The sequence below is a fragment of the Platichthys flesus genome, chromosome 20, assembly GCF_949316205.1.
Source record: "Platichthys flesus chromosome 20, fPlaFle2.1, whole genome shotgun sequence".
NCBI classification, from domain to species: domain Eukaryota; kingdom Metazoa; phylum Chordata; class Actinopteri; order Pleuronectiformes; family Pleuronectidae; genus Platichthys; species Platichthys flesus.
In genome coordinates, this window is record NC_084964.1 from 4,679,791 (window position 1) to 4,704,239 (window position 24,449).

The window sequence follows — 24,449 nt, forward strand, 5'->3', positions numbered from 1 at the left end:
CATAGGTAAAATAATCCTAATGCTCCATCCTGATTGGCTAAGACTGGGTGACTACTCTAGGTTGTTGAAATGGTTTAAAGCGTGAGATTCGCTCTGGCTACACTCCGGCTTCCCCCTACAGGTGCAATGTGTAATTCACATGCCATAAATACAACTTGCGGCCCGAGTCTCCTGTGCACACGGCTGTATGCGCGTTTATTTTTTGACAAGCTGATGTAGGAAGAAACTTGCACATCCTGCACAAGACATAGCAAACAAGCAAAAGGTAGGATTTACTTGACCAATTTAATAACATCAGGTCAGTATCTGTCCAATATCCTTTCGCCTCTTTTAGCTCTCATCAAAGAGTGAAATGTAAACTCTTGTTCAGTTTCATTATTTCTCTTTTTCCTCTTCCTACTTTCCTCAACCAATGTCCTCTTCAGTTTCCTCAGCCACGGTTCAACCACCATGTCCACACTGAGGATGGTGAGCTAGATGAGCTTCGGCTCTGATTGTGTTTGGCCATGCTGATTTTCAACAATGTTGAATCCTCTTTTCATTTACAATACAAAATAGGCCAGGTCATCTTGGACAGTTGGCACAGAGCAGATTTAATTAGTGCATCCACATCTCCTGACCTGCTGCGTGCAGGCATTTCTCTTTGAATGCTGCGCATCTTGCGTCGATGCAAAAGGTTTGTATTGACATTGCAAAGCAGGCGCACACGGCACAACAGATGATGCCCTAGTTGTGACGGAAACAATGGCTGTAAATGTTGTGAGGGAGCGAGTGCAATCTGCCTCAAATCTTTCATTGAGCCATAAAACATAATTGTTCTCTCATGATCATGTGGTGTGCGCCTGTTAAGATTTCAACTCACAAGACCTTTGTAAAGAGCCATGGCTGAGTCTGCCATAAAGAAGCGAGTTCAAAACGGTTTTCAAGGGCTCCAGAAGGCGGCAAAACAAGCTGTGAACACAACATTCAACGTATATAATCAAATTTGTATGGTGATCTCCCCGTTTACACTTCAACCAAAAGCAGAGCAGCCTTTTCATGGTTCTATTTCTGGTCCAGCATCTGCTCCCCTTTCAGCATTTGTCTTGTTGTACACTATATGTCCAGCAGCTATTTGTGCTGTATTTGTGATGTTCAGAGCTTTTTGAATGAAAACAAGTTCCTGCTGCTACTGCAAACTAGGTTGATGCAAGTGAAAACCAAAACAGGGAAGTTGTGGCCTGGAAAACAGAACACAGAGCTATGGTTAAACACCTCAGTGAATAACCTCTCATTTCACACATAGGAATTCAATCAAGATTTTAGTATGAAAACATTTATTAGTGACGCTTTTAAGAGATATAAACAGCCTTGTTGCCAATTTTGCAGATCAACATTTTCTGCATTTTGATAATTATGATACAGAATCTACAGCACCAACTTCCATTCATGAGTAACTCTGCTTTTACTTCTCAGTATTGGTTGGTTTTAAAGTCACAATATTGCAAAAACACACTCTTGTGAGCACAGGTGTGTCACAAAATTTGCTTCTTGCTTTTCTTTCTTTTCCGTTGATTGTTGTATGGATTTGTCAGAGTTGTTGGTTAGTTCTGGGTGGCTGGTAGAGCGGGCCGTCCACTAACCCGAAGGTCATAGATTCGATCCCAGGCTTCTGCATTCTGCTTGCCAAAGTGTCCTTGGGCCAGATACTGAGCGGCCGCGCACATAGTGTGTGATAGAGAAAGTGCTGCCCATAGACACACTGTATGAATGTGTGTATGAATGGTAGAACTGTACTTTAATGCGCTATAAGAGCTATATAAATACAGACCATTTACCATTAGGCTTTTGCTCTGCTTTTTCCATTGCATTGTACAACTCACTTAGAGTTGTACTAAATGGCTGCAGCAAAAACCTGCAATCATATGTTTACTGTGTATAAAAAGGCTAGGGAAAAAGACTTAAATCCTCCAGAACTCATCTGGTAGATTCCTTTCATTCAGGCTATCAATCCAGGGTCTTATGACACTCTCTCTCTTCTCTGATCTGTACTTGTGCTCTTTTGGCCCACATCATTACAGCCTCCTGCCTCCTGCTTCGAGAAGCACTGAACAATATGCTGTATTCTCCGATCCTCCAACCGAGGGGGTTAACTGCGATTTAAGGTTCTGCTCTCACCCTGCAGCTTCCACACTTCGCTACAGCTGCTGATGTCAAGACACCGTCGGTTGCTTGTGATCAGCAAGTGCTGAGTGCAATATGTGTAGTATATGTATTTTCATTGTAACCGAGCTCTGTATCTTGCTATTTAAAGGTGCATTAATAAATTAGTCTCTATTTGGATAGTTTTTATTGATGACCATGGGTTAAAGTGCTTACAGCAGAAAAGTAAAATATATAAAAATCTGCCTGTTGGCAGGAGTGTGCCCAACAGCTTCTGGTAATTTAGCCCTATCAGTCCTCTTTAATCCCCCAGGTGTCATGGTTGGCTACAGAGCAGAGTGAATGAACTTTATCTGAAATAATGAGTGCATTAACTGGGAGAGAGCACAGCTAATTACTGTTTCACCCTGAAAACGATGCTTGTTTACAGGCGTGTAGCTGCAAAAGGATAACAGCACCGGCTCACAAAAAGTCGAGGAACTGTGAATGCAAATGAACGTGCCCTTGCAGCGACGCGCACTTTAATGGAGGTGGCTCGAGGAGACATTCAGCCATCAGCTATTTCCTTCACAAGTGTTGACCACAGGCTCGCTCACTCTTTTCTTTAGGAAGGTAAGTTTTAAGGTGTGAGTGAAATGGGGATGATGTGGGGGCATTTTATTGATAGTTGGCTTCTGAGTCCTGATGCCAGTGCTGAAGCGATGCTAGGGACAGAGGGAGGGAGAGAGCGGAGGAGGAGGAGAGAAGAAGTGGAGAGAGAGAGAGAGAGAGAGAGAGAGAGAGAGAGAGAGAGAGGAGTTCAGAGCTCTGATATTCTCCTCACTTTCGGAGATCCAGACAGAGAGCAGCTCCCCAGCGGGTACCCTGACAGAGGTAGGCAGGTTTTACCACCTTCTAATTATATCAAGGAAAATAATTAGAATAGTAGTAATTATAACAATAAAATGCTTTAAACTGAATTTCAGTTTTATTTGAAAACACGTACATTACATGAACCAACAATTCATGTAACATTTGAAAATGTCGTACATCCTTACACATTGACGCACAGCGATTTACAGGAAGATAACATAAATGAGCTGTGTGTGTGCCGTGTTCCCAAGTTGAAACCACTGCGAGAATGAGTTTCATTTCAAAGACGAGAATCCTTCAAGTTCTCGGGGCGTGTAGGAGCCTGCTAATTATTAATGACGCGCCTCTGACGTGATGATAATACCTAATGAGGCTGGTATTTGTTTTCCCAGCGCCACTTTGACTCGAGCACAACTGGACGGCGGGGAGAGCTCCAGGATTCAGCACCTTGGACAGCGACGCACCGCTGCCTCCCCGAGCCGCTCAGCCGGGGAAGAGCGCGCAAAGCCCGGGCATCCGCCAGCCACCTCCCGCTCCTACTCGCCAGGACATGGCGCTCTCCTGCCGCCGCTGCCCGCTGCCTCGCACCGGGTTTAGTTTGTGCTCAGCCTAAGAACAGCAGAGAGAATGCCCTTGACAGCAGCAGTGCCCGCAGAGTTTTATTCAGCATGACGGCTGCACGGGAGCGCGCAGGGGAAGACCCGCTGGAGAAACTTACACAAGACTGAACCGTTGCGCGTTCAACCACAGTTTGAGCGTCTTTGCCAACAACACGAGACTTTTGGTCCAGAGTTCTTCGCACTACCATGGGGATAAGGCACCTTCTGTTGCTGCTGATGTACCTGGACCCGCTGAGCGTGTTGGGCGCAGCTACAGGCGGCAAAAAGAACAAGCCGTCGCCCAAGAAGGTTCCCACGGTCGCCCCGACGCTTAAGACGCCGGCGCCAGCGCCCGCCAGCAACCACGACACCTGCCTGAGCTACTACGACGTGAGCGGGCAGTATGACAAGATGTTCGAGTGTAACAACACGAACCACCGCTACTGCTGCGGGACGTGCTACCTGCGCTTCTGCTGCGAGTACAAGAAGGACCGGCTGGACCAGCAAGCCTGCACGAACTACCACACGCCCGTGTGGGTGCAGACCGTCAAACCTTCCCCCATCCCGACCGGCGAGACGTATGATCCCAGCATGGATCAGACCAACACGGCGGTGTACATCACCTGTGGGATCATAGCCTTCATCATAGTGTTGGGAGTGTCGGTCAAAGTTGCTTATGACAAAGCTACAGAGCCGCCTCAGGAAATGAATATACACAGGTAAGAGGACTGTTAAAAAACAACACTTAGTTATACGTCACACTGACTTGTTAATCCATGTTGCCTAATGTGCTTTCAGAAGATTCTTTAAAATATTATTCTCCTATAAAACACGAAAAGAAACAATGAGTAAGATCTCATCTTTTTAACCATTGTATGTATTTGACGTACAATAATACGGATTTAAATGTGTTGCCCTCTGTAGACGGGGGTCAAAGGTCATAACCAGTCCTCCAGTCGTATCACATTCAGCAGTGTTCAATGCACCATCCCAGAACTGAATGTATTCATATTTAATGTTGAGGTCCGGGTGTGTTTTTCTCTCTATCACAATAGTTAAGTTAAAAGGAGACTCGCAACGTGGTTGCATGAATTAACAGATTGTTATCTAGAGCCAAGCTTATGCACCTTTCACACTACAATGTATTAGATTCTGTTGTTAAATCAGCTACAGTGAATATGGTATAGGCTGGTGAATAAGTGTGATTACATGTGAGTGAACAGGGACAGTGCTCAACCTTTGAAATAAGATGTTTATTAGTTCATATTACAGATAAAACCTGTTGAAAGTGGGACTTGTAATCTTTGATCTTAACAAAAACCCAGATATTTAGCTCATGAGGCCGACGAGTTATAACAGCCAGCTGTCAACCCCAGAAACCTCACAACCTGACCCACAATCCCCCCCAACCCTCCCCTAAAAGCCCACCCTCTGCAAATCAGCAAATGGCCGTCTGGTGTGTCCAGGTACAGGGTTTTGATAGGACTGCTCAGCAGAGATGGGGACACCACGGCAGGTGATGCGACCCACCCCCTCAGCGGGCTCCGGCCTCCTCCTGCTGTGGCCGCCATGTGAGAGCTATCATACATGAGTGGACCACATGTTGGAGACTGTTCCCCCATCAGTGAACAAATGCTGACACACGTTAATTCCTTAAGATTGAATAGTTTCTTTTTTTATGGGATGCATTATTCAACACTTGAGCAATCTTAAGACTGTGAATAATGGATTGTGTTAACGTTGGGGCTGTATCAAGGTCATGTGACATGCATGCGCCACTGCACATTCAATAAGGAGCAGGAAGAGGAGGGGTGAGGCAGAAATATTAATTTAAAAGCAAAGGTTATGTCGGTGATACATTTGTCGTACAAAAGCTTTGAGGTGCTGCGGCGCTGCGAAAGTAATTTGATTTCCCTTTTTTGCTGAAGCGATTTCTAAAGCAAACAAATACTTTTTGAACTTTCTTTCATCATGATTGCTTCTCCCTCTCTTCCACTCCCCCCCAACTCCCCCCCCCCCCCCGAGGGCTCCATCCTTCCATATGCACCTGGTGCTGTCTGAAAAACATTCAAATTCAACCCAATTAGAAGAGACACTCACACATCCAATGTTGTTTCTCCTAGAAAATTAACATTACTCATGTTCCTAGCAGTTAAATGGAAAAATAAAAAAGAAGAAACAGAGCAGCTCTGATTAACCCATAATAGCACAGCGCTGCATAAACAATTAACCGCCATTCGGTGTGAAGAAAACAGACGTGTCATCATTGTGTTTCTGAGTCAGTTCAGCTGCACCGAGACAGAAATGAAACAATTACATTTGTTTCCCTTAAGTCATCCATGTTTTCCTTTGTGTGTCTGTTTGTTTCCAGGGCCCTTGCAGACATCCTGAGGCAGCAGGGGCCCATCCCTATATCACAATACGACTGTGAGAACTTTGCAGCGATGAACGGCTCGCCCAAAGACAACACACCAGTCCGAACCTCATCCAAGAACCACTACACCCCGGTTCACGCCTCCAAATCCAACCACGGTAAGATCTCGTCTCTGTCTCCACTCTCTGTCTCCACTGAACACTCAGACAAGCTGAATTCCCGCAAGCATCCACGGGTTTACGCATTACCCTCCAAGGAGCACCCACTGATCAGCAGCAATGTTAACATCCAGTAATCATTTGATTTGAGCAAGGGAGCTCGAGGACGAGAGTGACAGAGAAAAATAAGGAGGAGGGGGCTGCTGGTGGAGATAATTACATGCTGGCAAGGTAGCAAGACCCCGCAGTCTCTGACAGGCTGGAACTGATGACCTCTCAGTCAGTCACCGGGTGAATCAGACGCAGTGCACACGGTGTGATTCAACCACACAATTCAAGGAACAGACAGGGAACATAAATCTGTAATATGGCAAAAAAAAAAAAAAGTGCGTAGGGAAAAACAGGGCGTTTGAGAGAAAGCTGGGCAGCACCAGCAGGTTCTCAGGCAAAGCAGGTGTTATCAGATGTACAGCGCCAAAGACACTCGGGGAGAGGGACGCAGATGGAGAATAATGAGATATGAACAAACACAGAGGAGGCGCGGAGATGGAGGGAGAGACAGAACAACCTGTAGTCGCTTTGTACAAGAATATATTAATCTGTGGAAATGTAGGTGGTGATTTATCTGCCATTCAAGCACCAAAGTATTGTTTTTTCTACCAGTGTTTAAAAAACATGTATTTATTGTTAACTCCCACTTAGATTGTCTGCCACCTTAGGGCATTATTGTACCATATTTGTAGAAAGACATCGAGGAAAATCAAGTTTCTGTTGAAGAAATTGTGCGGAACCACATATCTCCGTGTATGATTTGAACTGCAATTGAAGTGAATTAAGTAAATAAAGAACATTTATTTTGTCATTTTCCAAAGCTATGTACAAAGCTGTTAAACAGGTTTAATATCTGAAGTCACTGAGTGTTGGAACGTGTTCTTCACAGATAGGAAATACAGTATTACATGTCCACATATTATTTTATCCTATTTCTTATTTCCAAACTATTTCATTCTATTTATTTTTATTATAAATGGTAACGCTGAATCTTCCAGGTTATACGATATGTATATTCTATAAGGACCGAGTATGTATAGTGTCTGTATGATGGCAGTAGAAAGTGAAACCAGCCTTTTACACCCTATTGGTGGACCTGGTCTCCCTTTACTCTGCCCTAAGCATTAAGTATTAAGGCCCAATCAAACTGATCAGGTTCCACTTTACACCATAAACTGAGCTGGTGTCAGTATGTTTATTAAAACATAGAAAGACATCTTCATCAGAGAGAATTGTATCAGTAACAGTGTAGCTACCCAGCATTTTCAAATGCACATTTTAAGTAAGAGATATGTTCGAACATCATATTTTGGATCCATTGATAATATTTATATGTAAATCAATGCACAGGCTTCCTCTCTATTTAAAATGTTAGGATATTTTTTAGGAATTCTCAACATGTCCGCCCTGTGATACGCTGGCAACCTGTCCAGGTGTCCGCCTAGTGTCAGCTCCCACTGCAACCCTCAAACGATACGCAGTAAAGATAATGGAAGGACGGATGTTCATGCGCAAATAAACCGTCACCTGCTTTGATTCTTCAGAACCGTGTCGTAAGATAGGGCAACATGTAAATATTTGAATATCTATAAATGGGAGGGTCAAGAAGACCTCCGGCTGCCTCAGGGCAGGTGCGAGCAGTAGAGGGTTTACAGGCCATTACATCAGGTGGAATGGGGCTTTTATGAACCTCTGCTGACAGCTTCCGAAAGCCAAACATCACAGCACCTGACACGTGTGGTTCTTACGGTTGACTTGAGCTGCAGCACTGTAAAAATCCTTCTGCACCGTAAATAATTAAAAAAAGATTGTGCATACTTTCAGCTTAGTTTGTGTCAATACAGTCTTATAAGTCATGTAAACCTGGCCTCGTTCTGCCACTTCCACATCTATCAAATTGCTGGGAAGATTTTCTTGTACCTCAGTGTTTTCTCCTCGTTCGCTGCATCCGTCTGTTGAAGATGGTCACCGGACGGCCATGCAGGGGGCGCGGCTGATACGCAGTTGCTTTTGGCGGGATGCCTTCAGTTCAACCCTGCATTCATATATATATATATATATATTGTATATATATAAAGACCTACATAAAACTCAGTCGAGATCTGTCTCTGTCCCTCCGCCTGACTGCGACCATTTTGCCTGTTTGCACACAATTGCTGCAAAGAGAGCACATCAGCCCCGCTGCTCCTCCACCCACCCACCATCCCCCTGATTGGGGACCATAGCAGTCCTGCCGGGGTAGGACATGAAAGGCAGTGACAGGCCGGGCAAAAGCGTGGTTAATGTCTGCATATAAATTGGGAGCTTCTGCGATGCTGCGGAGAGCGAGCCCACTCGCTCTCACAGAAAAATGCATATTCATGTGCGCCTAAATGGGCATTTGGCACAGAGCGAGTAGGCAGGCCTCTTAAGGAGATGCTCCTCGGCTGGAGCCGTTGCCGCTCAAAATGGCACTTCACTTCCAGAGTTGTTTTTTTTTATTCTGAGACGCTTTCAAATCAGGTGGAGGAACCTCATAAAGCAAGTGGCTAAAGGGCCCGAGAGAATCCTATCAACTTATGTCAAGAGTGGGACTAACATCCATCTCTGCTTTGATCCTCAACATGTAATGATGCCCTGTCGCTCTCAGCAGTAATCACTTCCTCGCTGAAGTATCTTTTTCATCCTCACAGCTTTGTTTAGGCTCAATTCTAAAAATACATGCTGATATGTTTTTGCTTCACGATGCGGGCCTGGAGTGGTGACATGGAATCCTTGGCGCACTGCAAAACTTCCCTGCATTTTAAAAGAATATCTTCCTTTAAAAAAATATATAACGCGGGCCTGAAGCAAAAACAGTACAGACAGCATAATATGATACCAGAGCAAGCGCTGCTGCTATTTTTATTCACATCCACTCTGCATTGTTGTGGGACTTGGATCTTCTTTTAGGCTGGGGTGTAAACAGAGCGCCCCACAGCCACAACAAGGAGCAGACCTTGAAAGAGGAGTAGGTGCCTTTAAAGGAGTTTGCCGTCGGTTAAAGTAAACAATAATCGCTTCCCTGAGTAATGCAGTTTCGCCCACAGCTCTTCTCAGATGAAGTTGATTTTTTATTGCACACCACGGGCACACCAAGATTTTCCTCTTTTTTTTGTTTTTCTGAAAAACAGTTGCTTGGCTTCCTCTCTGACATTTTCTTAGCGCACAGAATGATGAAATATAGTTCATGGGTAGCACAGAGGATAGCAGCTCTTTCCCCTGTCTCCGTTAACTCAACAGAAACCAAGGGAAATGCATCTTCTCCCCTAAAGTATTTTGGCAAAAAAAAAAAGATGATGACTTATGGGGCTGCATTCACTGCACCAGAGGAATCAGAATAAGCAGCATGAGAGAAATGACTGTGTCGGAGAGTTTGCTCATGTGGAAGCTGAAAAGCTTTCGGCTTTGGGGAGCAGTTCATGTTTGAGATCTACGCAGCGTTTGAGCGGTCACTTATGAGTCAGTCAGAGATGAGCAGCCTCCCGAGCTGAAAGGTCAGCTGCTGTGGACAATTAGAGGTTGTGATGATAGAATAACATTTCGAGCTATTTAGCAGCTTTGACATGACCTTCGGATATTTTTAAATGCGTGTGTGTGCGCAGATTTGTTGTCTGAGAGAGATTTTCAAACAGCAGGTTCGGTCCTGATAACAAAACATTGATTTAACTAGTGCAGTGTGGTTTAAACCTGCCTGGTTGCAATGTTCTGTTCCCTTGTCCTGTGTTGATGCTCCGGAGCTACCTCAGAATTATTCGTCGTCATTAGTGAGTCTCCTCAAACACTTCTACAATAAACAGTTATTTATTAATTGTTTGTGAGCTGGATGTTGTGTGCAGAGCTTTTTATAAAGTCTATAGTGCAGATTGTGTTCATCCCACCTCAAAAGGCATTGCAGCAAAGAGGAAGTGATTCTATTAATGTTGTTGCCATAATGGAGACTAACCACGCCTGCGAATGTCTGCGTCAGACCCATATTGTGAAATGAAATGAATCAAAACGATCTGGTGGGTCAGATGTAATTGGTCAGAGATTACCAGTTGTTGTTTGACATCTTCATCTCCGCCCACAGTGACTGCTACAGAGTGCTGGTTGCCCATTTATTCAAGTTTCATTAAAATTGAACATATCACATGTTCAAATTATACCAAAGTCAAAACTGCACTTCCCCGGACCATACCCAATCACATGCCAGGTATGAAGTTGACGAGATATTTGTTTCACATACAGACAGATGCTTGTTAGTTAGTTAGTAGGTAGATTAGTTAATCGCTAATAGACACTGTTATAATCATATTCAGAGAGCCTGCTTGCATCTAGCACCACACACACACACAAACACACACACACACACACACACACACACACACACACACACCTCACCTTTCTGCATGCAAGCTGCCTCTAATTAATCCTTAAAGTGTGCACCATAACATCTCCACTGTGACCTCTCTGGTTCCCTGTTGGCCAGATAATCATCACCCACATGTTAAAAACAACATTTCTATGCTGACTGCATCAACATGTTTAATAGAAGCTTCCTCTTGAGTGCTCCTGTGTTAAAGCTCAGCATCTGAGAGACCCCACCTAATTGTCTCCTGCCCTAGATCTCATTATTTCCCCTCATTATACAGTCAGACCTTTGGTCCCCTGAGAACATGTGTGTGTGTGTATGTGTGAGGAGGTTTCAGGTGTGATGGAAGGGATCCATCAGCATCTCTTTCCAGTTGCAGTACCAGTTACGAATGGTCCAGTGTTGATCAAGATGCTGCACTGCACCATTAATTTCATGAGCGGGGGCAGGGTTAATAGGGAGGGGACATGTATTTGCCAACATGGCAGTTAAAAAATGTTTTTTCTCAAGAAGCTTGACGTGTATCCCAGACTGAAAGAGCACCAGAGGAAGATAAAGATGCTTCACGGTGCCAAGCCTCAGCTGAAAGGCTTTATCAGGATGAAGTACACAGCTCCACGTCCACTCCAGCACATCAGCATCTGATAATGCTATAAAATCAGTACACCATGTAAATTACCTCTGGCAGGCCATGTTAAAGTGCAATCGACCTTGGAGTCAAAAAGCCTCTCCGATGCCAGCCACACAGCATCACATCCAGCCTGGTGTAAGATATGATGATCTTATTATTCACATTATTCTACTCAGAGGTAATTCAGAGGTGTAGGTGTCCGGTGAAGAGGTCTGATTAAAGAAGCATTACCATATGAATCCTCAGCACCTGCTCGCTCCACTGCCCATTCAATTCCATTGCACACTGCTGGGGTGAAAGGCACGAATTCCTTTGTATCGAGGACGATAAATTCATAATGCGTAGCCTTCCCCCTGCAGGCTCTTCATGCTACCTCACCTTAATGAGTTAGGAATGGGAGCGGGAGGGAAGAGGAGGGAGGGATTGCTTTTGAAGGGTCTTTTCAAATTCAAGGGTTGTCGCAGTGGGTTGTGGGGGGGGGGGCTACCAATGACAAAGGTGACAAAGGCAGACAACAATGGCTCGCGTGCATGACACTCACGGAATTGATGGAACGGGAGAATAGCCTCGGCGGATACTCCATCCGCAGCCTTGAAAAGCAGCGCAGGGAGACGTGTGATTGAGTTCAGAGTGCATCGGTATGTTGGTGGTGGAGACATATTGCTTTTTGTTTTCTTGAGATCACACCATCATGTTGCCTGCGTGGTTCCCATTTCCCCCGGTTTCCCCTCCATGTGCGCCTGAGGGAAACGACACCGCAGGGAGGTTTTTTCTATTTGACACCACGGAGAAGAGAGAAGACCCAAGTGGGGCCATCGAGAACATGATGGGGGAAAACAATCCCAAATAGGGTTTTCTAATCTCAAGCAGGCGTCCAGTGAACGTGATCCCTTTGCTTTGATGTTGGGGTCCACTGTCACTTCAAGGTGAACTCCATTCATTTCAGCTGATTGGTCGACTAACAGGAGAATTATTTGAACCTTCTCTGTGACATAGATGCTTTGGCTGTTCTAGTGAAGGTAATTAATGTTAACAAGACCATATGTACTATATGGCTAGGCCGAGGTTAGTCAATGCGCGAAATAGAAGACGTAGTTTAAAACTAGGGAACGACATTTTGGTAATCTCTATTTAGAGCTGTTTGCACATAAATGCAGATAAATTAAAAGCTCATTGTCAATGTGTTCCAACCCTTTTGCTCTGTGGACTTTTTTCCTTGTGCAACCAAAGCCTGCTTAAACATAATTGGTCAAACTAGAAATAGAAACCAGACAGAATCCAGCTCAAAAATCTTGTACCTCACATACAGAATCTGCAAATTCACATACTCTGATTATACATATAGATTACACTGTGCACAGGCGCAGCATTTTATCAAGAGTGACTTGTTTAATTATTTAAAAAGAAGATATCTCTGGTTCTGCTGCAATAGTTTGAAGGTTTTTTTGGTAGCTTTTGGACAACACAAGACATTTGAACATGTCACCTTGAGTTTTGGGGAAATTCAACGGGCATTTTTTCTTAATACCCATAGATGATTGTTAGTAAAGTCAAATTTTATTTATAAAGCCCAATATCACGGTCACAAATTTGACTCAAGGGACAATCTGTACAGAATTAAACATCCCCTACCATAAAATCAAAAAAATGAATATGATCTGTGAGCACATCGAGCTGCAGTGGCTTCCAGAAAGCTGACAGTAATTTACATGTAAAAACACACAGACGTTACTGTAGTGCAAGGGGTGTCCAAACTACATATATATATATAATTTTTTTATTTTTAAACTAACAATTTAGTAGCACATTAATGGCACTTAATTTAGCTCTATCTTTGAAGATATTGTACTTTCTTGATTCTTGTTGTTCTGGGTTTGTGCCCTTGAATGCACTTATTGTAAGTTGCTTTGGATAAAAGCGTCAGCTAAATAAAAGGTAATGTGATGGACTATGGCCTACTGTATTGCAGCTATCTCTTGGAACGCCCCCCCCCCCCAACTGTCAACAGTACGCTCCAGGGCAGGGGGGCATGGCGCCGTGAGTGGCCCAGACCTTCCTATTTTATTTCTATATGTGGCCCTCGGGATAAAAAGTTTGGACACCCCTGCTGTAGTGTATGCATTACATTTATTGGATATAATTGCAGATTTGACGATATTGAAAATAGTAATCGGTTGTTCGTCATCACACTTCCATCAAGTTGAAAGACAGGTTTAAGAGAGAGCAGCAGAGGCTGATATGTTCACACACACAGACTCAGTGGGGCAGACTGAAGTTTCTGGTGTCACTTGCACCGAGCCAGTACTGGAAATTACAGACCCAGCAGCTCTGACTGGGCAGTTGTTTTGCCCCATTGCCGCAATTCCGGCTCACACCAAAGTAATCAGTTTCCCAAGCTGTGTGTTTCCATGCATCATTTTTATTATTCAACCCTCCTGGTGGCTTGTGAGACTTATAGCGCAGAGAATTGGGGAGCTGGTGACCACAGCTGCGCGTTTGAAGTAGAAAAGAGCCGTGCCTCATTTTCTGAGCTAAAACAAGTGTGACCGGCCGTCTCAGTGCCACTGCTCCGCTGTTCGTGAGGACAACAGAACAGAGCCGAAGCTTTCCCTCGACACACCGCTCTGGGTCTCGAGCTGGATGGGTGGCACCCTCACTTTCAGGATTCAACCCACAGACAGACATCCTGTCCATTTAGAATCTTGATTGTCATCCAGTCAGGTTTTAGATTGGTTATTCTGATGGGTTTTGTTATTTCAAGATGTTATGTAGTTTTTTTTAAGATAAATCTTTTTTACACGGATAAATTAGGAACAATAATATATCATCTAATAATAATAAATAATAGATTGTTTTAGACTGGCGGCATATTGTTGTTTTATCTGTCAAACAGATCCCATAATGCACCTTGGCCACATCTTGAACCCATCCTGTCGTCACTTTCACATCATCAGAGACATCATCAAAGACTTGAAAGCAGTTCTATAGTGACACAGAAGACCTCATACAACACTGTCTGCAGGCTGAGCAGAATTATAGATGTAAAGTTAAACTGTCCCCGAGTCCACCGGCTATGATCTGACTATGAATTAGCCTCAGGGGGAAACAGACAATACTTTGGGGTCCCAGTGTAGACAGAGACGGAATCCTTTAAAGAACATTGTGCTTCTTTTATAACAAGTCGAACATAGCTCCAAGCTAAACATAAACAGTGAATCGTTGAGTAGGTGTTTTAGGTCCAGACAACATTTTGGCTAATCTGCTTATGAATGAAGATAAATTAAAAAGTTGATAACTAACCTATTTTGGTCGAATTGCTCCCCACACAAACGGTTTACCTGTGGGCAATCAAAGCCTGTTTAAACGTGATTGGTAAAACTAGACATGATATCCAGAAGGCTTCCAGCCCTAGGAACTTGTCTCTCGCCTACAGATTCAGCAAATTCACATGCAGAATGTTTTATAGAGATTACAGTGTGATTAGTGTAGGGACTAGACTTTGACAAGGGAGAATATGAAATAAAAAAGGTGAAATCTCAGTTTCTGCTGCAGCAGTTTTATGTTGTTAGGAGCGTTTGGACAATACACATTTAAAGATGTCACCTTGAGCTCTTGGAAAATGCAAGGGGCACATCACTCATATTCTCTGAAATCTTGTTTACCCATTAATGATGTTAGTCAAGTCCAATTTTATTTATAAAGTCCAATTTCACGAATCACAAATTTGGTTCGAGAGAATCTGTACAGAATTGAATCCTCAAGGAGGAAAAGGACAAGGAGTAACTCCTCCCTAACAAAACAACTTTAAAGGGAAGACAATAATCTGTGAGAACATCGAGCCACTTCCAGACGCTGCTAAAAGATAGGATCCCACCATGAGGACTTGGACAGAGGACAGACTAAAAAAACATACTGGAGGCAAACCTAAAAACCAACATTCACATGTCTGGGAGTTTTGAAATGAAGAAGGTAAAATGGTAGAATTGTAGAAGCACAGGGGGACATGGAGGAGGCTGAAACTCTGGGAGGACAAAGATTGAGATCCAAAACAACTGCAATAAGGCAACGGCAGCCAAGAGAGGGAGGAAGGCCGACGGTCCAGCTCTGAAAAGAGACGAGAGGGAGGAGAAAACAGGGAGATGGGCACACAGCCTGAATGCTCATGTGTATGAGGGAATACAGGAACAGAGGGTTAGAGAGAGGCACAGTCAAACAGGTCTCATAAAACACAGACAAGAATGATTTTTTGCAATTTTTTTAGGTTTTCCAGACAGCATTTTGGATAATCTATAGCCCATGTTCACAAATCACGATATGCCTCATTGGGTTTCTAACAAGGTGGGACATCCTCTGTCCGTAATCTTCGACAAGAGCGAGGAAAAGCTCCCAAAAATCCTTTTAACAGGAAAAAAACCTTGCAAGAACCTTCAGAGAGAGGTTTATTAATGCTGATAAATTAAAAGCCGATAGCCTTTTGTGGGTTGATGTGTTTCTCTTTTGTTCCACACACGGACTGATCACCTGCGGCCGACCAAAGCCTGCTGAAATGTGATTGGTCAAACGCGAAATGGACACCAGAAGGCTCATCTACAAAATCTGCATTCTTCACATGCAGAGACTGTTTAGAAAGTAGTAGACATATCTCCTTTTGACCCTTTAACATCTGCTGCATACCTATATTAAACCAACCAATCAGATGAATATGTTTTCCTGCTCTGGTCTTTTTCCAGAGGTTCCACAACCCCATTCTGGAAACCAATATATCAGCTGTCTTGCTAATGCTATTGATGCTTTATAATGAGGATATAACTAACGCTGTCTGTGTATGTCTGCTTGATGTTTGTATCTGTGTGCTGTGTACATGTGTGCATGTATCCCCATGTGCTTCCACATGTACGTATGTTCTACATGTCCCTGTGTGGTGGTCCCGCATGCCTGCCTCTGTGTGTGTGTGTTTGTGTGTGTGTTTGTGCGTGCCCAGGTCTCCACTATGGAAAGGAGAGCATCAGGAGCAGCGGAGGCGCTGACCTTCACAACTTCATCTCCTCTGGCTTCGTGACATTAGGTCGGGGCCATCAGAAAGGTAAAGTGTATTTTTCTCTCGTTCCTTTCTTCTTTTCTACTCACACAGGAGATTGAATGAACTCCTCGTGTCTGTGCTCGATATACCCGATGAAAGCAGACCGCCACCATTACGTTACGTTCCACTCGCAACGCTGGTGATGAGCAAGACACAGACGGAGGTGAAAAGTTTCCAGATTCAATTTCCGTCCTAAACAATTCACCTGAACTCCTGCTGACGTGCAGCGTGGAGAAGTGACACCGAACACATCCACCACACACACACACACACACACACACAAAGCAACGTAGCCATTAGTCCGGGCCAGAGTTTCCCCATGGGTAATGCACTGATTAGTATGCAGCCATGTTGGCTCAGCTCTTGTGATTTATTCCATCCATTTTGGCTCAACAAATCAAACCCAGTGTGTGTGTGTGTCACCTCGAGGCGGTCGGGAGGTGAGCTCCTTTACCTGATGCCGCTTTCGAATGTTTAATTGAATGCGTTTGTGACACAGCGAATATGCCTGCGCTGGTTCATTGTGTCTTCATCTTTCAGTAAAAAATCAACAAGATATAAATATAATTCACGCTCCACTGCAGCGAACACGATGTACTTTCCACTCCACGCCTTTGGATCAAAACCTGCTGATTCAGTTCATAATCTCAATTACAGCGTCTGATGACCTTTAAAATATACCTTTTCAGATTTATGTGTTTGCTTGGCAGACATGCGTGGTGGTAACTGATCGTGTGTAGCAAGGTATCACATGTTTGTTTCCAAGTGCGCGAAGCTGTAGGGGCCTGGCAGCTTCTCTTCCCTCTCCTTTCTAATGAGGAACCATTGCACTTAGGTTTAGATGAAATTTTCTGTTTTTCCTCCTCGCTTTGTTTGTTTTCATCCCCAGAGGAGGTGCGTGACACAATGTTATTCATATGCAGGCAGAAAAAAAAACAACCACTTTAGATGAGCACAAGATGACTAATGAGAGAGAAATTATGAGGCTTTATGAATCCAGATTCATTTAAACAAATTCCCTCTGTAAAAATATCACAATAACAGCACTCCGGCAACTATGGCCATATATTTTGTCACAACAGCAGTGGTTTAGCATCTGTGCAGTCAAATCTATGTTTTCCTTGCAGCCGGTAGCCTTTGATTCCTCTGCTCCCCCCCAAAAAAGAAAATGAAGCAGGACAGATGGAGATTTTTTGGAAAGGTCCGCTGATGCTGAAATCTCTCTCTCGCTCTCAAAAAAAAAGAAAAGAAATGTGAAGCATGTGCAAGAGCCTAAGTTGTTTAACAGTATTCTTCTATCCAGCGGATCCGCTCAGCTGTCTTGTGCCCAGAGGCAGGTATTACTGTGGTTTGAATCCCAAAATCAATGAAACACTGGTCTGAAGTTTGGTTAGGATATTGCGGCTGCTCGGTGTAATCTTTAGCATATATCACTTCAGGGCGGTGGAGGGAAATGAACAGTTTAACCAAGCCTCCCCCGTGCTCTCATCGTCTGTTAAGAGCACTCTTTATACGCACAAAAGCAGAACAGACTCAGCTGCATAATATAATGCTTCTCTCCTTGACTGATTGAAGGATATAAATTGCTCCTTCCTACAGTGTGCGCAGTGTTCCTGAAAACACATAGTCGTTAATCTTCCCCTTTTAATGATTTGGAAAATGTCAGTAAATCACTAAAATCTGTCTCTTGAACCCCGGCCGAAAAAACCCATGGGTGGATTTGAGCCTCCCGAGCGGGGAACACGTGGGCTGTCGTGAAGCTGCAGCGATGAGGAGGAGGAAGAGGAGGAAGAGGAGGAAGAGGAGGAAGCGTGTTAAGGTTACCAGCCAGTAAACAGTCCAGTTGAATTTAAATCATACCGGTCCTCATTACTTTTGTGAAGAGGTTTGCAAAGCTTGGTTTGCTCTGGCTGAGAGTAACAATGCTGGGTAGAAAAAAAGGAAAACAGATGCAAATACATATTCACTGGTTAGCCAGTGGGAAAAAATTCCGTTTCCACATGAATCTGAAAACAGATGTGGTCTTCTGTGCTGTGTCTCTGGTGAGCTTTTTCAGTACATACTGTACGTTCTACGCCGCACTCACAGAACAGGGTTTAGGACTCATGGTGGAGTCCTCTGGCTTGAATATGCGTCTGTTAAGGTGCTTAATTATACAGATTGAGAGTGTGTTTTGTTAATTATATGGCAAGCTGTGTTCGTGTGTGTGTGTTTATGTGTTGCAGCGCAGCCCTTGGGGAGGACAGGTGAGGTCAGGGGCTGTTGCTGAGCGTCAGAGCAGCTGGATGCTTCACATCTGTACTGTTGGATACAATAACAAGCCGTGTGCTGGATTCTTAACAAGATCAGCCACGAGCACTGTCGGGGGGGGGGGGGGGGGGGGGGGCGCTGAAATCCAAATTCACTCGGAGTTACTTTGGCAACATTTACCTTTTTGGTGCACTGCCTTCCCCTCTGCTCACCCTGTTTGACTCTATTGCAGTTGGCAGTGTCCTACATTTCATAAAATGCCTTTTAGCAACTTTAAGCAATGGGGCCGTGAACTTGTTGTCACCATCTCAGGGCAACACAATTTTTTTTTTAGCTGTGTCCCAATTCCAAGCTATGCACGCACACCCTTACCAGGTTTTGAATATGTGTTGTTGTCGAACTAAAGAGGAACAAAAATAGGCTTTTATTGTGTAGTGGCTTTAAGAAATTTGATGTTTTCTTTCTAGAAGACAAGATATAGACAGCGTTGAGGCAGTTTTTGTCATCGGATCAGTTTTTAAAATATAGTGAGAAGGTGGGAGAAACAGCAGCACACAGCGAGCTGCTAGGATTAATATCGTCACCTTTATTTTACTGATAAATACGAAATAACCCTTTCCCAAGTCACGCCTGTGGCTCGGAATGTGGCAGGAAGTCTCCGTCACTGTCAAAAGCTGTTCCTTGTCCATGAGTGTGAAGTTTTTTAGTAATTAGTCACTCTTTATAGTGTGTGTGTGTGTGTGTGTGAATGGCTGAATGTGACTTGTTGTGTGAAGAGCTTTGATTAGAAAAAGCACTATATATAAAAAATTCTGTCCGCTCATGTGTTGTGCTGTCTTAATATCTACTGAGATTATACACTGGGCGTGGTGGATCAAATTATCCCACAATGCAGCATTCATCGCAATTAGTGGTCACTATTCAGCAAAGACAAAAACTATATTTCAATTATTTTTGGATGAATAATGAGATCAGTCATTTCTGAAATTCTTTTTTGATATAGACAGTCACATCATCTCCACAGCGAACTTAAAAGTGAATGATTTCACTCGGTCTGAAGCAGCGTGTGGATTCTGCTTTCAGGACATCTTTTGCAAATTAAATACATATGTACACAATCTTTAGGAACACATTTTTGCTTTCTTGCTGAGAAACAGTTGAATACTTATCATCTGTACGTCCTTTTGTTTGAGTTCTCTCAGCTGCAAAGAAACATCCACACACTGTGGCATTGTCGCAGTATTAGAGACACACAATTTTCTAGTTGAGGGAAAGGTTTTGGTCACACTCTTCATTTAAAAAACAACTTGATTGCATTGAATTCTGCCTTTTCGTGGTTGCATCTTGAGGATACAGGAAGACTTCAATCGATTACTCTTCTCTGCAGCTGCGGCTGATAAGAGTTTGTTTGTGATGTTATTTAAACTTAAAATCCCCCTCTGGTAAAAAGCGAATGTGAATTTAATTCATCTGAAATACAGAGTGGTTTATGAGATTTTCACACTTTATCTTTCACGATTTAGATATAAGACTTTGTGTATAATGTCTGTGCTTATATATGTTTTTAATAGACAGCTTTTTCTAGTCTTGATGACCAGTTATAGCACAGTTTTACAATTCACACACACAATCATACAATGAGCAGCACTTTCTCCATAACATATCACCCGTACACTGCCGGGACAGCAGCCAGATTCTGTATCTTGCTCAAGGACACTGCGGCAAGTAAGATGGTGGGGCTGTAATCGAACCACCGACATTCTGATTAGTGGACGACCCGATCTACCCTTGTGAGGCACAGCCGGAAACATCAATTTCAGGAACACAACATCACATTACATTCTCATGTGGGCATGTGTGATTTATCAAATGTCAAAAGAGTGAATAACTCACAAAGCGCTACATTTGTTATTTGGGCATTTTACACGTGATGGAAGCAATTAATTGTGTTAAATATGGAACCAAATAAATATGATATAAGTACAGTTCAGATGAAACATCTGTTATGAAAGCATGAACTCCACACGTGCTTCTTCCAAAAGCAATCAACACAACCATGTCTTTATAATTCACAGCAGTTCACAGACCATTTGCTTTTCTCACTTCCATGATTCCCTCTGAATCCCTGTGCAACAGAATGGACTCAGGTGTAGTGTGAGGGAGGGTGTGTCCATCTGCTCCCTGCACCATCTCCCTTTGCTCAAAATTTAACCAAGCAGTGGTGAGCACCAGAAATACTGCTACGCATTCCTCCATTTTTTCTTATCTTATCTCTGGTCTTGTGCTTTCCCAGGGTTACAATCTTTTAGTAATGCTGAACTTTATTTAGCATGCACAGCTGCTTACCTTGCTCCCGTCCCCTCGGCCATCTGTCCAGATCGATGCCGCCGCCTCACACATTCCTTTGCTCCTGTGTATTCTTCCGTCCTCTTGTCCAAAATTAGGAGGCAGCGAGGTTGAGGCTTCTGTCAAACTGAGCCAAACTAATGAGGATGCTCGCTGATTTGTTGTGTGTGTGTGTGTGTGTGTGTGTGTGTGCCGCTGTCAGATGGGTACCGCACTGTTACACTGCCTTGGGTGTAAAAACTGCAGAACTCAGTTTGAAGCTTCAGAGTCGCCAGTAATTGTATAAAAGTTCTAAACCTAATCTCATAAGATAGATAAGAGGGAGCTGGAGCGACTCTGCCCTGCCTTGTTTGCCGGCAGAGGGGACGCAGCGCCACACCGCATCATCGCTTCTGGCCCGACGCAGACCGAGGCCCAATCGCGTCCTTATATTAATTGTTCTTGTCACAGAAGAACTGCAGTGTACTTTGCCATTCGCTCACTGTCACAGGCTCCAACTCCCCACTGTAAATCACTGTCACGTTGTTGCACATATTTCCCTGCGTTCGGGCATGTTCAAGAGGAGCGTGCAGGTTGTGAGATTGAGACCGGCTGCCACTGATGTTACTGGATTACAACCCAAACACCTTGATTCAATGGAAATTCTCGTACTCAGCCAGGGGAGGGGATTGACAGCCGGCATGCAAATACGATAGTGTATTAGAAATGCCGTTCGGCATCTGTTATTGGTTGAATGCGTCCATTTTAATTATTTTTCCATATGTCAGTCTTGTTGATATAAAACGCAGCCAAGCCGCAGCATCCGGAGAAGTGATTGCTTCAGACAAAGCCTCCATCCTTGACTTAGCGTGTGCTATACTTCATTACCTTGCTAAGCCCAATTTATAATTCGGCCCCGTGCACCAAGTCAAATTGGTTTTCATGGCGGACAATTATTGTTTTTATGAAGCATCGGAGTTAGTGGGGGATGTTATCACACAACTTTTATTTGCAGTGCAATTTCAGCACATTAACGAGAGCAAGAGACACTAATTGGTGTTGTGTTGACGTAGCAAGATGTAGCGCACAACATTGCAGTAGGAAGAGGCCGTGGAGACTATCAAGGGAGAGGACTTGGGGGGGAATAAAAGCAAACAATGCGAATGCCAATCATTCGGTGCTGCTCCGACACACTAGCAGCTGTTTGCCTCTTATTTGGCCTTTTCGTTCACCTGTTGTGAAGGACTAGATGACAGGGTTTCAAAAGCTCCCGTCTGTGTTTCACTTCTTCATTTCTGCGAGACAGTCATCTCCCGTTTCTCCCAGTGAATCAGAGGCCGCGGAACAACAAGCCCACAGGCAGCATCATCATTTGCAGCCCATGTAATCAACACTTCAGGCTGATGAGGCAGACGACGAAAACATCCGCCCGCGAAAAACCTTCGGCGTTGTTTCAGGTACGCGAGGAGAATCAGGCCCAGACGGGAGCTGATTCATACGAACAGCTGTGACGCATCACCGAGCCGAGGGTGGTGAATGAGATCTCTGATCCAAAAACTCAGATTGTTCCAGCAAATCAAATAGCGTAATTCTTACTTACTTCAACCTAGAGTCAACTTTAAATGAGTATATGTGTTTTTCACTCTATTATTGTGACATCCACAGCTGTTTTACACTGAAATAAAACCATTATCACTAAAGTCATCTTGTAGAACAACAGAGACTTGACAGGCAGCTTCAAGGGTCATTTCAAAGAAGGACTTATGGAAACTGTGCAAATGCTTCTATGCTAAATCTGCTTTGTTCTTACTGCTGCATTTATCTCACATATAATCACTTCTAAAGTCATTTGGGATTCAGCCATATATAATTCATAATAAATAAATATACTCCTCAAACGTGGATGGACAGATGTGCCATCAGTGGCCTCAGGTACATCTTCAAACTGCTGCCCTGCTCTGAACCTGACACTCTGCACCGTGCCGTAATGATACTGTGCCAATAAGATATTAGATACGATAGACTTCATCAATATGTCTATATTCATTCTTCTCAGTATTTATTATATCTCAAAAAGCCTTTTAATGTGATCATATATTCAAGTTATTAAGAACCTCCTGGAGCTATTTCATGGTAGGAGCCTAAACTCCACTGCAGGGGAATGGCAGCATGTTTAAGTCTGACATAATTTCCCCTGGGCTCAATGAAGTATCTATCTATCTATAACCTGGATTCATCCATTTAAACCAAAATCTTATGAGTCAAAAAGATGTGGCTTTCAAAATTCAAAAAAAAAAAAGAATAATAAAGCAGGAACATCCATGAATTTCCTATTTTGGATTTTCTGAAAACAATTCATCGCTTTGTAAAACAAATTTATAAATTAATCTTTCTCTACAGCTTTACATAATTACATTTTTGCTCTGAAAAATAGTCACTAAATATGAATAAGTAACAACAGCTGTGTTGTTTTGCTTTGCCACTACTCTTACTAAAAGTCATCAAGGCAGAATCTGGCCTCCTTGGGTCACATGACCACCATCTTAGGCATTAGCCCTAACCCTAACCCTAAGAGTCCCCTCGAAATGTGTCCCATACAAATATACCCTCTACTTGACTGGTTTCTCTCCTACAAAAGATATATTTCTTCCTTCAGTGACAAAACGTCCTCTTTAAACACTTTGAAAGCAGGTCCCACTTCAGGGAGCAATCTGTGGCCCCAAATCACTTTTAGGGACTGAGAATCCAGCCGAGCTGCTCTCGTTTTACTCGGTGGCAGATTTTGATTGACAGCAGGCATAGTGTACCTGCTCATACAAATTGATGGTCAGGTTCTGGGGAGCTGGCACGGGTGACCTGCTGGCTAAGCACTCTGCAGAGTAACCATTAAGAAAGTGTTAATAAGGTCCAGGAGAGAGCAGGGCCAGGACCAGAGCACTCATTACAGGGAGAGGGATCAAGGCAAATTTCAATATGGAGAGATGATCAGACACCTCTATCACTTGAACCGTCTCTGGAGCATCTCCTGCTGAATATGCAGCAGATTCCAAGACATCCAGACCAAGGTGAGTCATTGTGCTCCTGTAAAAAGTAGAGAAGATCTTATTTTCGTGGTAAAGCCCGGCTCAGTTAGTGGTTAAGTGGCTGTTGGAAGGTAAAGTAAGAGAGTGTGACATTTCTGTTTTATCATTCACTTTGAGCTGCAGCAGAACCAGCGAGGAGCGGAGGAGAAGCTGCGTTGTAAAGACTGACGCGCTGAGCCTTTCACCCACACAAGAGACCGAGCTGCAGTTTTCCTTCTTCCTCATTTGCACAACTCACAGGCTCGAGTGTCCTCCAGCCAAGGACTGAATTAACGACTATCCCTGGATGTTGAGACATTAACACATGCGTCACACACATCGTAGCCTTTTCCAAAATACCACCGGAAAAGTACGCTGAGGTCAGTGAATGACAAGGCAACCTACAATTCCTGACAAGACTCTCCAGTATCCCGAGGAACAATAGCACTTCCCGATACACTGCAGTCAATTACAGTGATGTGAGATGTGGGGGCCGAGAGGGGAAATGACAGTGGGGAGACAGCTCTCTTATCATTGTCCTTCTGTTGTGGCC

At 43.7% G+C, this 24,449-nt stretch overlaps 1 protein-coding gene across 3 annotated transcripts in view; it reads left to right on the plus strand.

The window, feature by feature from the left end:
- Window positions 1-3,396: 3,396 nt before the first annotated feature.
- Window positions 3,397-24,449, plus strand: part of LOC133976052 (protein shisa-6) — a 68,616-nt gene continuing 47,563 nt past the window's right edge. For all 3 annotated transcript variants that reach the window (XM_062414137.1, XM_062414135.1, XM_062414136.1), the window contains exons 1-3: window positions 3,397-4,312; window positions 5,965-6,125; window positions 16,161-16,262. In XM_062414137.1, coding sequence (XP_062270121.1) covers window positions 3,801-4,312; window positions 5,965-6,125; window positions 16,161-16,262 — 775 coding nt within the window. In that variant the 5' untranslated portion in view covers window positions 3,397-3,800. The remainder of the gene's footprint in view (window positions 4,313-5,964; window positions 6,126-16,160; window positions 16,263-24,449) is intronic.